General features: G+C 45.9%; 5 protein-coding genes across 5 annotated transcripts; all 5 read left to right on the top strand.

Annotated features, from left to right (window-relative positions):
• Nucleotides 1–162: 162 nt before the first annotated feature.
• Nucleotides 163–1,569, top strand: LOC149063690 (monocarboxylate transporter 12-like). The gene has a single exon (XM_089255731.1). It carries the CDS (start codon nucleotides 163–165, stop codon nucleotides 1,567–1,569), a length of 1,407 nt encoding a protein of 468 aa, XP_089111857.1.
• Nucleotides 1,570–2,499: 930 nt separating this feature from the next.
• Nucleotides 2,500–3,906, top strand: LOC149063689 (monocarboxylate transporter 12-like). Its single transcript, XM_089255730.1, has one exon. The coding sequence runs from the start codon at nucleotides 2,500–2,502 to the stop codon at nucleotides 3,904–3,906; it is 1,407 nt and encodes a 468-aa protein (XP_089111856.1).
• A 914-nt stretch (nucleotides 3,907–4,820) lies between these two features.
• LOC149063688 (monocarboxylate transporter 12-like) lies at nucleotides 4,821–6,227 on the top strand. The gene has a single exon (XM_089255728.1). It carries the CDS (start codon nucleotides 4,821–4,823, stop codon nucleotides 6,225–6,227), a length of 1,407 nt encoding a protein of 468 aa, XP_089111854.1.
• A 929-nt stretch (nucleotides 6,228–7,156) lies between these two features.
• Nucleotides 7,157–8,563, top strand: LOC149063687 (monocarboxylate transporter 12-like). The gene has a single exon (XM_089255727.1). The coding sequence runs from the start codon at nucleotides 7,157–7,159 to the stop codon at nucleotides 8,561–8,563; it is 1,407 nt and encodes a 468-aa protein (XP_089111853.1).
• Nucleotides 8,564–9,498: 935 nt separating this feature from the next.
• On the top strand, nucleotides 9,499–10,905 carry LOC149063686 (monocarboxylate transporter 12-like). Its single transcript, XM_089255726.1, has one exon. The coding sequence runs from the start codon at nucleotides 9,499–9,501 to the stop codon at nucleotides 10,903–10,905; it is 1,407 nt and encodes a 468-aa protein (XP_089111852.1).
• The last annotated feature ends 1,792 nt before the right edge of the window (nucleotides 10,906–12,697 follow it).

The raw sequence follows: 12,697 nt of genomic DNA, 5'->3' as shown, positions 1-12,697 counted from the left end.
GAGGGTATATAAGGATCTGTTTCTCGCGCGCTCGCCCTCAGCTCCTCGCTGTTCCTCGTTTACTCGATTTATCGTTTACTCGTTTTGCGGCCGGGAGTCGACCTTTTTAATTTTCCATCAAGTTATCGGTGGATTCGTATTAACGGATTCGTGATAATAATCATGTCTTTCGTTGGTGGTAAGGCTGTTTCGGGCCATGATGCCAAGAACGTCGTCATCGATGTCGTTCGTTGTGGCAATTCAGCCTGGCTGGACACTTTCACGGTAATCGACTTGAACGAACCAAGGGTTACTGTAAGTGAACGCGTCGCTCCTGATGGTGGATACGGATGGTTGGTATCCGTCATGACCTTTGTGGTCACCTTTCTGCTGACGGGCTTTTTGAAATCTTTCGCCGTTTGGAGAGCTGCTATAATGGAGGAATTTCCTGATACCTCCCCGATGGAAGCCTCCTGGATTTCTGGGCGTATCGGGACATTGTCCCTCATATGTTCTCCATTCAGCAGCGCGCTGGTGGCTCGTTTCGGCAACGGGCCGATGGTGTCTGTTGGCAGCATCATCTGCGCGCTCGGCTTCTTGACCAGCTACTTTGCAACTTCGGCTGCTTATCTGATCGGGAGCCTCGGAGTGTGCGTTGGATTGGGATCATCTTTTGTGATCACTGCGGCAGTGGGATGTACCGGTAAGTTCTTCACTACCAGAGAGCCCACAGCTATGTCGATCGCACTCTCAGGTGGATGTCTGGGAGCTATCGTTATGCCCTACATACTGGAACCAATTTTCAGTGTGCTCGGGCTGCACTCTGCTTTCCTGGTGTTGTCCGGAACTTTCTTTGTTCTCTCTCTGAGTGGAATGATTTACGCCAATCCAGAAAGCCATTTCACACTGGAAGAGAAAGAGGTTGAGGTTGAAGAACGAAAAGAACAAACCGAGCCTGTCCGCGAAGGAACCTTCTGGGGGAGAACCCGTTCCCAGATTGCGGAACTGATGGCTCTGCGATATCTGCGTCGGCCACAGTTCCTGACGATGGCTTTTTCTGTGTTTGCGTTAAACATGGGAAGTCCTCATTTCTTGAGGCAGATGAACGGTCGGGCCGAGAGTCTTGGTGCGAGTGCGGACAGTATCTCTCTACTGACACTTCTCGTACAGTTGGCTGATCTTTCCGCTAGACTGATATACGGCATTTTCGCCTCCAAGTCTCCTTTCCGGCGTACTTCCGAGTACGCTTTTGCCCTGGCAACCTGCGCTTTGTGTGCTGTCTTGGCTATCGTCTGCAACGCCTTCTGGCAGCTGGCTGTTCTCACTTTCATCGGCTCTTTGGCCGCAGGAGTGATGAACATTTGTATTCCACTTGTGTTATCTTACAATCACGGTGCCAGTAACATGAGCAACACTCTCAATCTGGCCCGTTGCTTTCAGGGACTCTCAGGTGTCATTTATCGCTTTGTGAGCCCTGAAGTTCCAACTTCCGATGAACTGCCATCACTACTCATCTTGAATAGTGTCTTTTTGTGGATTGGTGCAGTTTTGGCTATCTTCGTATGCCTCTTTCCCAGAAAAGAAAGTTGATGCTGATACGTGATTGCACAGGTTGCTGATACCTGTCTGGTCAACAACTCGCAAAAAAAGAGCTGTCGGAATGAAAGCTTTACAAAAAAAAAAAAAAAAATTAAAAAAAATTAAAAATTTAGAAAATTAATAAAAAAATCTTCAGTTCTTCGAGTTTATTTTTTTATTTCCCCTTTTCTGTGGCTTTCCGAAATGTTTGGAACATTTAAGATGATGTTGAGCGACTGCGGAAGAAAAAGTCCATTGCGACTTTTTGTATCTTAACGTACCAAAGCAAAGAGCTACTTTCTTGGGCGTTCGAAGGAGGGTGAAATCGTTGTTTTGCTTCTCATTTTTTTTGTACCTTTGCTTCTGCTATGTTTTGGTGCGGCTGCCCTTTCTAAATGTTTTGTTGGCAGCCGCTACCCCCAGGTTACGACACTTTGACACGTAAACTGATATTTGAAATGTTTCGTGCTGGTGTTTACACATGGAGGTGAACAACTTTGTTTTCCCATTCACACATTAGCTGTATTTACATAATTATTTGAACCATGTGAAACCTCAGTGTCAATCTACAAACATATTCTCGTTTAAAATTCTATCACTTGATGTCGTCTGCATTGGTACCTTGGGTTGGATAAAAGTTTGTAAAATTTCTCGGAATTACTCTAAATTTCTAGGTATTTTTTCGACTAGTTGCACTGGAGGCTTGCATTGAAATGTTATAGCGAATTTTGGAAAAAATTCTCGGAATATTCCAATTATTTCGGAGAAATTTTTCGCCACGAGGGTATATAAGGATCTGTTTCTCGCGCGCTCGCCCTCGGCTCCTCGCTGTTCCTCGTTTACTCGATTTATCGTTTACTCGTTTTGCGGCCGGGAGTCGACCTTTTTAATTTTCCATCAAGTTATCGGTGGATTCGTATTAACGGATTCGTGGTAATAATCATGTCTTTCGTTGGTGGTAAGGCTGTTTCGGGCCGTGATGCCAAGAACGTCGTCATCGATGTCGTTCGTTGTGGCAATTCAGCCTGGCTGGACACTTTCACGGTAATCGACTTGAACGAACCAAGGGTTACTGTAAGTGAACGCGTCGCTCCTGATGGTGGATACGGATGGTTGGTATCCGTCATGACCTTTGTGGTCACCTTTCTGCTGACGGGCTTTTTGAAATCTTTCGCCGTTTGGAGAGCTGCTATAATGGAGGAATTTCCTGATACCTCCCCGATGGAAGCCTCCTGGATTTCTGGGCGTATCGGGACATTGTCCCTCATATGTTCTCCATTCAGCAGCGCGCTGGTGGCTCGTTTCGGCAACGGGCCGATGGTGTCTGTTGGCAGCATCATCTGCGCGCTCGGCTTCTTGACCAGCTACTTTGCAACTTCGGCTGCTTATCTGATCGGGAGCCTCGGAGTGTGCGTTGGATTGGGATCATCTTTTGTGATCACTGCGGCAGTGGGATGTACCGGTAAGTTCTTCACTACCAGAGAGCCCACAGCTATGTCGATCGCACTCTCAGGTGGATGTCTGGGAGCTATCGTTATGCCCTACATACTGGAACCAATTTTCAGTGTGCTCGGGCTGCACTCTGCTTTCCTGGTGTTGTCCGGAACTTTCTTTGTTCTCTCTCTGAGTGGAATGATTTACGCCAATCCAGAAAGCCATTTCACACTGGAAGAGAAAGAGGTTGAGGTTGAAGAACGAAAAGAACAAACCGAGCCTGTCCGCGAAGGAACCTTCTGGGGGAGAACCCGTTCCCAGATTTCGGAACTGATGGCTCTGCGATATCTGCGTCGGCCACAGTTCCTGACGATGGCTTTTTCTGTGTTTGCGTTAAACATGGGAAGTCCTCATTTCTTGAGGCAGATGAACGGTCGGGCCGAGAGTCTTGGTGCGAGTGCGGATAGTATCTCTCTACTGACACTTCTCGTACAGTTGGCTGATCTTTCCGCTAGACTGATATACGGCATTTTCGCCTCCAAGTCTCCTTTCCGGCGTACTTCCGAGTACGCTTTTGCCCTGGCAACCTGCGCTTTGTGTGCTGTCTTGGCTATCGTCTGCAACGCCTTCTGGCAGCTGGCTGTTCTCACTTTCATCGGCTCTTTGGCCGCAGGAGTGATGAACATTTGTATTCCACTTGTGTTATCTTACAATCACGGTGCCAGTAACATGAGCAACACTCTCAATCTGGCCCGTTGCTTTCAGGGACTCTCAGGTGTCATTTATCGCTTTGTGAGCCCTGAAGTTCCAACTTCCGATGAACTGCCATCACTACTCATCTTGAATAGTGTCTTTTTGTGGATTGGTGCAGTTTTGGCTATCTTCGTATGCCTCTTTCCCAGAAAAGAAAGTTGATGCTGATACGTGATTGCACAGGTTGCTGATACCTGTCTGGTCAACAACTCGCAAAAAAAGAGCTGTCGGAATGAAAGCTTTACAAAAAAAAAAAAAAAAATTAAAAAAAATTAAAAATTTAGAAAATTAATAAAAAAATCTTCAGTTCTTCGAGTTTATTTTTTTATTTCCCCTTTTCTGTGGCTTTCCGAAATGTTTGGAACATTTAAGATGATGTTGAGCGACTGCGGAAGAAAAAGTCCATTGCGACTTTTTGTATCTTAACGTACCAAAGCAAAGAGCTACTTTCTTGGGCGTTCGAAGGAGGGTGAAATCGTTGTTTTGCTTCTCATTTTTTTTGTACCTTTGCTTCTGCTATGTTTTGGTGCGGCTGCCCTTTCTAAATGTTTTGTTGGCAGCCGCTACCCCCAGGTTACGACACTTTGACACGTAAACTGATATTTGAAATGTTTCGTGCTGGTGTTTACACATGGAGGTGAACAACTTTGTTTTCCCATTCACACATTAGCTGTATTTACATAATTATTTGAACCATGTGAAACCTCAGTGTCAATCTACAAACATATTCTCGTTTAAAATTCTATCACTTGATGTCGTCTGCATTGGTACCTTGGGTTGGATAAAAGTTTGTAAAATTTCTCGGAATTACTCTAAATTTCTAGGTATTTTTTCGACTAGTTGCACTGGAGGCTTGCATTGAAATGTTATAGCGAATTTTGGAAAAAATTCTCGGAATTTTCCAATTATTTCGGAGAAATTTTTCACCACGAGGGTATATAAGGATCTGTTTCTCGCGCGCTCGCCCTCGGCTCCTCGCTGTTCCTCGTTTACTCGTTTTGCGGCCGGGAGTCGACCTTTTTAATTTTCCATCAAGTTATCGGTGGATTCGTATTAACGGATTCGTGGTAATAATCATGTCTTTCGTGGGTGGTAAGGCTGTTTCGTACCGTGATGCCAAGAACGTCGTCATCGATGTCGTTCGTTGTGGCAATTCAGCCTGGCTGGACACTTTCACGGTAATCGACTTGAACGAACCAAGGGTTACTGTAAGTGAACGCGTCGCTCCTGATGGTGGATACGGATGGTTGGTATCCGTCATGACCTTTGTGGTCACCTTTCTGCTGACGGGCTTTTTGAAATCTTTCGCCGTTTGGAGAGCTGCTATAATGGAGGAATTTCCTGATACCTCCCCGATGGAAGCCTCCTGGATTTCTGGGCGTATCGGGACATTGTCCCTCATATGTTCTCCATTCAGCAGCGCGCTGGTGGCTCGTTTCGGCAACGGGCCGATGGTGTCTGTTGGCAGCATCATCTGCGCGCTCGGCTTCTTGACCAGCTACTTTGCAACTTCGCCTGCTTATCTGATCGGGAGCCTCGGAGTGTGCGTTGGATTGGGATCATCTTTTGTGATCACTGCGGCAGTGGGATGTACCGGTAAGTTCTTCACTACCAGAGAGCCCACAGCTATGTCGATCGCACTCTCAGGTGGATGTCTGGGAGCTATCGTTATGCCCTACATACTGGAACCAATTTTCAGTGTGCTCGGGCTGCACTCTGCTTTCCTGGTGTTGTCCGGAATTTTCTTTGTTCTCTCTCTGAGTGGAATGATTTACGCCAATCCAGAAAGTCATTTCACACTGGAAGAGAAAGAGGTTGAGGTTGAAGAACGAAAAGAACAAACCGAGCCTGTCCGCGAAGAAACCTTCTGGGGGAGAACCCGTTCCCAGATTGCGGAACTGATGGCTCTGCGATATCTGCGTCGGCCACAGTTCCTGACGATGGCTTTTTCTGTGTTTGCGTTAAACATGGGAAGTCCTCATTTCTTGAGACAGATGAACGGTCGGGCCGAGAGTCTTGGTGCGAGTGCGGACAGTATCTCTCTACTGACACTTCTCGTACAGTTGGCTGATCTTTCCGCTAGACTGATATACGGCATTTTCGCCTCCAAGTCTCCTTTCCGGCGTACTTCCGAGTACGCTTTTGCCCTGGCAACCTGCGCTTTGTGTGCTGTCTTGGCTATCGTCTGCAACGCCTTCTGGCAGCTGGCTGTTCTCACTTTCATCGGCTCTTTGGCCGCAGGAGTGATGAACATTTGTATTCCACTTGTGTTATCTTACAATCACGGTGCCAGTAACATGAGCAACACTCTCAATCTGGCCCGTTGCTTTCAGGGACTCTCAGGTGTCATTTATCGCTTTGTGAGCCCTGAAGTTCCAACTTCCGATGAACTGCCATCACTACTCATCTTGAATAGTGTCTTTTTGTGGATTGGTGCAGTTTTGGCTATCTTCGTATGCCTCTTTCCCAGAAAAGAAAGTTGATGCTGATACGTGATTGCACAGGTTGCTGATACCTGTCTGGTCAACAACTCGCAAAAAAAGAGCTGTCGGAATGAAAGCCTTACAAAAAAAAAAAAAAAATTAAAAAAAATTAAAAATTTAGAAAATTAATAAAAAAATCTTGAGTTCTTCGAGTTTATTTTTTTATTTCCCCTTTTCTGTGGCTTTCCGAAATGTTTGGAACATTTAAGATGATGTTGGGCGACTGCGGAAGAAAAAGTCCATTGCGACTTTTTGTATCTTAACGTACCAAAGCAAAGAGCTACTTTCTTGGGCGTTCGAAGGAGGGTGAAATCGTTGTTTTGCTTCTCATTTTTTTTGTACCTTTGCTTCTGCTATGTTTTGGTGCGGCTGCCCTTTCTAAATGTTTTGTTGGCAGCCGCTACCCCCAGGTTACGACACTTTGACACGTAAACTGATATTTGAAATGTTTCGTGCTGGTGTTTACACATGGAGGTGAACAACTTTGTTTTCCCATTCACACATTAGCTGTATTTACATAATTATTTGAACCATGTGAAACCTCAGTGTCAATCTACAAACATATTCTCGTTTAAAATTCTATCACTTGATGTCGTCTGCATTGGTACCTTGGGTTGGATAAAAGTTTGTAAAATTTCTCGGAATTACTCTAAATTTCTAGGTATTTTTTCGACTAGTTGCACTGGAGGCTTGCATTGAAATGTTATAGCGAATTTTGGAAAAAATTCTCGGAATTTTCCAATTATTTCGGAGAAATTTTTCGCCACGAGGGTATATAAGGATCTGTTTCTCGCGCGCTCGCCCTCGGCTCCTCGCTGTTCCTCGTTTACTTGAGTTATCGTTTACTCGTTTTGCGGCCGGGAGTCGACCTTTTTAATTTTCCATCAAGTTATCGGTGGATTCGTATTAACGGATTCGTGGTAATAATCATGTCTTTCGTTGGTGGTAAGGCTGTTTCGGGCCGTGATGCCAAGAACGTCGTCATCGATGTCGTTCGTTGTGGCAATTCAGCCTGGCTGGACACTTTCACGGTAATCGACTTGAACGAACCAAGGGTTACTGTAAGTGAACGCGTCGCTCCTGATGGTGGATACGGATGGTTGGTATCCGTCATGACCTTTGTGGTCACCTTTCTGCTGACGGGCTTTTTGAAATCTTTCGCCGTTTGGAGAGCTGCTATAATGGAGGAATTTCCTGATACCTCCCCGATGGAAGCCTCCTGGATTTCTGGGCGTATCGGGACATTGTCCCTCATATGTTCTCCATTCAGCAGCGCGCTGGTGGCTCGTTTCGGCAACGGGCCGATGGTGTCTGTTGGCAGCATCATCTGCGCGCTCGGCTTCTTGACCAGCTACTTTGCAACTTCGGCTGCTTATCTGATCGGGAGCCTCGGAGTGTGCGTTGGATTGGGATCATCTTTTGTGATCACTGCGGCAGTGGGATGTACCGGTAAGTTCTTCACTACCAGAGAGCCCACAGCTATGTCGATCGCACTCTCAGGTGGATGTCTGGGAGCTATCGTTATGCCCTACATACTGGAACCAATTTTCAGTGTGCTCGGGCTGCACTCTGCTTTCCTGGTGTTGTCCGGAACTTTCTTTGTTCTCTCTCTGAGTGGAATGATTTACGCCAATCCAGAAAGTCATTTCACACTGGAAGAGAAAGAGGTTGAGGTTGAAGAACGAAAAGAACAAACCGAGCCTGTCCGCGAAGAAACCTTCTGGGGGAGAAACCGTTCCCAGATTGCGGAACTGATGGCTCTGCGATATCTGCGTCGGCCACAGTTCCTGACGATGGCTTTTTCTGTGTTTGCGTTAAACATGGGAAGTCCTCATTTCTTGAGACAGATGAACGGTCGGGCCGAGAGTCTTGGTGCGAGTGCGGACAGTATCTCTCTACTGACACTTCTCGTACAGTTGGCTGATCTTTCCGCTAGACTGATATACGGCATTTTCGCCTCCAAGTCTCCTTTCCGGCGTACTTCCGAGTACGCTTTTGCCCTGGCAACCTGCGCTTTGTGTGCTGTCTTGGCTATCGTCTGCAACGCCTTCTGGCAGCTGGCTGTTCTCACTTTCATCGGCTCTTTGGCCGCAGGAGTGATGAACATTTGTATTCCACTTGTGTTATCTTACAATCACGGTGCCAGTAACATGAGCAACACTCTCAATCTGGCCCGTTGCTTTCAGGGACTCTCAGGTGTCATTTATCGCTTTGTGAGCCCTGAAGTTCCAACTTCCGATGAACTGCCATCACTACTCATCTTGAATAGTGTCTTTTTGTGGATTGGTGCAGTTTTGACTATCTTCGTATGCCTCTTTCCCAGAAAAGAAAGTTGATGCTGATACGTTATTGCACAGGTTGCTGATACCTGTCTGGTCAACAACTCGCAAAAAAAGAGCTGTCGGAATGAAAGCTTTACAAAAAAAAAAAAAAAAAAAAAATTAAAAAAAATTAAAAATTTAGAAAATTAATAAAAAAATCTTGAGTTCTTCGAGTTTATTTTTTTATTTCCCCTTTTCTGTGGCTTTCCGAAATGTTTGGAACATTTAAGATGATGTTGGGCGACTGCGGAAGAAAAAGTCCATTGCGACTTTTTGTATCTTAACGTACCAAAGCAAAGAGCTACTTTCTTGGGCGTTCGAAGGAGGGTGAAATCGTTGTTTTGCTTCTCATTTTTTTTGTACCTTTGCTTCTGCTATGTTTTGGTGCGGCTGCCCTTTCTAAATGTTTTGTTGGCAGCCGCTACCCCCAGGTTACGACACTTTGACACGTAAACTGATATTTGAAATGTTTCGTGCTGGTGTTTACACATGGAGGTGAACAACTTTGTTTTCCCATTCACACATTAGCTGTATTTACATAATTATTTGAACCATGTGAAACCTCAGTGTCAATCTACAAACATATTCTCGTTTAAAATTCTATCACTTGATGTCGTCTGCATTGGTACCTTGGGTTGGATAAAAGTTTGTAAAATTTCTCGGAATTACTCTAAATTTCTAGGTATTTTTTCGACTAGTTGCACTGGAGGCTTGCATTGAAATGTTATAGCGAATTTTGGAAAAAATTCTCGGAATTTTCCAATTATTTCGGAGAAATTTTTCACCACGAGGGTATATAAGGATCTGTTTCTCGCGCGCTCGCCCTCGGCTCCTCGCTGTTCCTCGTTTACTCGATTTATCGTTTACTCGTTTTGCGGCCGGGAGTCGACCTTTTTAATTTTCCATCAAGTTATCGGTGGATTCGTATTAACGGATTCGTGGTAATAATCATGTCTTTCGTGGGTGGTAAGACTGTTTCGGGCCGTGATGCCAAGAACGTCGTCATCGATGTCGTTCGTTGTGGCAATTCAGCCTGGCTGGACACTTTCACGGTAATCGACTTGAACGAACCAAGGGTTACTGTAAGTGAACGCGTCGCTCCTGATGGTGGATACGGATGGTTGGTATCCGTCATGACCTTTGTGGTCACCTTTCTGCTGACGGGCTTTTTGAAATCTTTCGCCGTTTGGAGAGCTGCTATAATGGAGGAATTTCCTGATACCTCCCCGATGGAAGCCTCCTGGATTTCTGGGCGTATCGGGACATTGTCCCTCATATGTTCTCCATTCAGCAGCGCGCTGGTGGCTCGTTTCGGCAACGGGCCGATGGTGTCTGTTGGCAGCATCATCTGCGCGCTCGGCTTCTTGACCAGCTACTTTGCAACTTCGGCTGCTTATCTGATCGGGAGCCTCGGAGTGTGCGTTGGATTGGGATCATCTTTTGTGATCACTGCGGCAGTGGGATGTACCGGTAAGTTCTTCACTACCAGAGAGCCCACAGCTATGTCGATCGCACTCTCAGGTGGATGTCTGGGAGCTATCGTTATGCCCTACATACTGGAACCAATTTTCAGTGTGCTCGGGCTGCACTCTGCTTTCCTGGTGTTGTCCGGAACTTTCTTTGTTCTCTCTCTGAGTGGAATGATTTACGCCAATCCAGAAAGCCATTTCACACTGGAAGAGAAAGAGGTTGAGGTTGAAGAACGAAAAGAACAAACCGAGCCTGTCCGCGAAGGAACCTTCTGGGGGAGAACCCGTTCCCAGATTGCGGAACTGATGGCTCTGCGATATCTGCGTCGGCCACAGTTCCTGACGATGGCTTTTTCTGTGTTTGCGTTAAACATGGGAAGTCCTCATTTCTTGAGGCAGATGAACGGTCGGGCCGAGAGTCTTGGTGCGAGTGCGGATAGTATCTCTCTACTGACACTTCTCGTACAGTTGGCTGATCTTTCCGCTAGACTGATATACGGCATTTTCGCCTCCAAGTCTCCTTTCCGGCGTACTTCCGAGTACGCTTTTGCCCTGGCAACCTGCGCTTTGTGTGCTGTCTTGGCTATCGTCTGCAACGCCTTCTGGCAGCTGGCTGTTCTCACTTTCATCGGCTCTTTGGCCGCAGGAGTGATGAACATTTGTATTCCACTTGTGTTATCTTACAATCACGGTGCCAGTAACATGAGCAACACTCTCAATCTGGCCCGTTGCTTTCAGGGACTCTCAGGTGTCATTTATCGCTTTGTGAGCCCTGAAGTTCCAACTTCCGATGAACTGCCATCACTACTCATCTTGAATAGTGTCTTTTTGTGGATTGGTGCAGTTTTGGCTATCTTCGTATGCCTCTTTCCCAGAAAAGAAAGTTGATGCTGATACGTGATTGCACAGGTTGCTGATACCTGTCTGGTCAACAACTCGCAAAAAAGAGCTGTCGGAATGAAAGCTTTACAAAAAAAAAAAAAAAAAAAAAATTAAAAAAAATTAAAAATTTAGAAAATTAATAAAAAAATCTTCAGTTCTTCGAGTTTATTTTTTTATTTCCCCTTTTCTGTGGCTTTCCGAAATGTTTGGAACATTTAAGATGATGTTGAGCGACTGCGGAAGAAAAAGTCCATTGCGACTTTTTGTATCTTAACGTACCAAAGCAAAGAGCTACTTTCTTGGGCGTTCGAAGGAGGGTGAAATCGTTGTTTTGCTTCTCATTTTTTTTGTACCTTTGCTTCTGCTATGTTTTGGTGCGGCTGCCCTTTCTAAATGTTTTGTTGGCAGCCGCTACCCCCAGGTTACGACACTTTGACACGTAAACTGATATTTGAAATGTTTCGTGCTGGTGTTTACACATGGAGGTGAACAACTTTGTTTTCCCATTCACACATTAGCTGTATTTACATAATTATTTGAACCATGTGAAACCTCAGTGTCAATCTACAAACATATTCTCGTTTAAAATTCTATCACTTGATGTCGTCTGCATTGGTACCTTGGGTTGGATAAAAGTTTGTAAAATTTCTCGGAATTACTCTAAATTTCTAGGTATTTTTTCGACTAGTTGCACTGGAGGCTTGCATTGAAATGTTATAGCGAATTTTGGAAAAAATTCTCGGAATATTCCAATTATTTCGGAGAAATTTTTCGCCACGAGGGTATATAAGGATCTGTTTCTCGCGCGCTCGCCCTCGGCTCCTCGCTGTTCCTCGTTTACTCGTTTTGCGGCCGGGAGTCGACCTTTTTAATTTTCCATCAAGTTATCGGTGGATTCGTATTAACGGATTCGTGGTAATAATCATGTCTTTCGTGGGTGGTAAGGCTGTTTCGGGCCGTGATGCCAAGAACGTCGTCATCGATGTCGTTCGTTGTGGCAATTCAGCCTGGCTGGACACTTTCACGGTAATCGACTTGAACGAACCAAGGGTTACTGTAAGTGAACGCGTCGCTCCTGATGGTGGATACGGATGGTTGGTATCCGTCATGACCTTTGTGGTCACCTTTCTGCTGACGGGCTTTTTGAAATCTTTCGCCGTTTGGAGAGCTGCTATAATGGAGGAATTTCCTGATACCTCCCCGATGGAAGCCTCCTGGATTTCTGGGCGTATCGGGATATTGTCCCTCATATGTTCTCCATTCAGCAGCGCGCTGGTGGCTCGTTTCGGCAACGGGCCGATGGTGTCTGTTGGCAGCATCATCTGCGCGCTCGGCTTCTTGACCAGCTACTTTGCAACTTCGGCTGCTTATCTGATCGGGAGCCTCGGAGTGTGCGTTGGATTGGGATCATCTTTTGTGATCACTGCGGCAGTGGGATGTACCGGTAAGTTCTTCACTACCAGAGAGCCCACAGCTATGTCGATCGCACTCTCAGGTGGATGTCTGGGAGCTATCGTTATGCCCTACATACTGGAACCAATTTTCAGTGTGCTCGCTCGGGCTGCACTCTGCTTTCCTGGTGTTGTCCGGAACTTTCTTTGTTCTCTCTCTGAGTGGAATGATTTACGCCAATCCAGAAAGTCATTTCACACTGGAAGAGAAAGAGGTTGAGGTTGAAGAACGAAAAGAACAAACCGAGCCTGTCCGCGAAGAAACCTTCTGGGGGAGAACCCGTTCCCAGATTGCGGAACTGATGGCTCTGCGATATCTGCGTCGGCCACAGTTCCTGACGATGGCT

The sequence above is a fragment of the Pholcus phalangioides genome, unplaced genomic scaffold (genome assembly GCF_987345545.1).
Source record: "Pholcus phalangioides strain wild (caught in Gottingen) unplaced genomic scaffold, Ppha-v1.0 ptg000172l_1, whole genome shotgun sequence".
Lineage (NCBI taxonomy): Eukaryota > Metazoa > Arthropoda > Arachnida > Araneae > Pholcidae > Pholcus > Pholcus phalangioides.
Note: the sequence above shows the minus strand (reverse complement) of the source record. Positions and strands in the feature narration are given on the sequence as shown.

Coding starts and splice junctions, on each gene's coding strand:
- LOC149063690 (XM_089255731.1), top strand. CDS start 163: ATGTCTTTCGTTGGTGGTAAGGCTGTTTCGGGCCATGATGCCAAGAAC.
- LOC149063689 (XM_089255730.1), top strand. CDS start 2,500: ATGTCTTTCGTTGGTGGTAAGGCTGTTTCGGGCCGTGATGCCAAGAAC.
- LOC149063688 (XM_089255728.1), top strand. CDS start 4,821: ATGTCTTTCGTGGGTGGTAAGGCTGTTTCGTACCGTGATGCCAAGAAC.
- LOC149063687 (XM_089255727.1), top strand. CDS start 7,157: ATGTCTTTCGTTGGTGGTAAGGCTGTTTCGGGCCGTGATGCCAAGAAC.
- LOC149063686 (XM_089255726.1), top strand. CDS start 9,499: ATGTCTTTCGTGGGTGGTAAGACTGTTTCGGGCCGTGATGCCAAGAAC.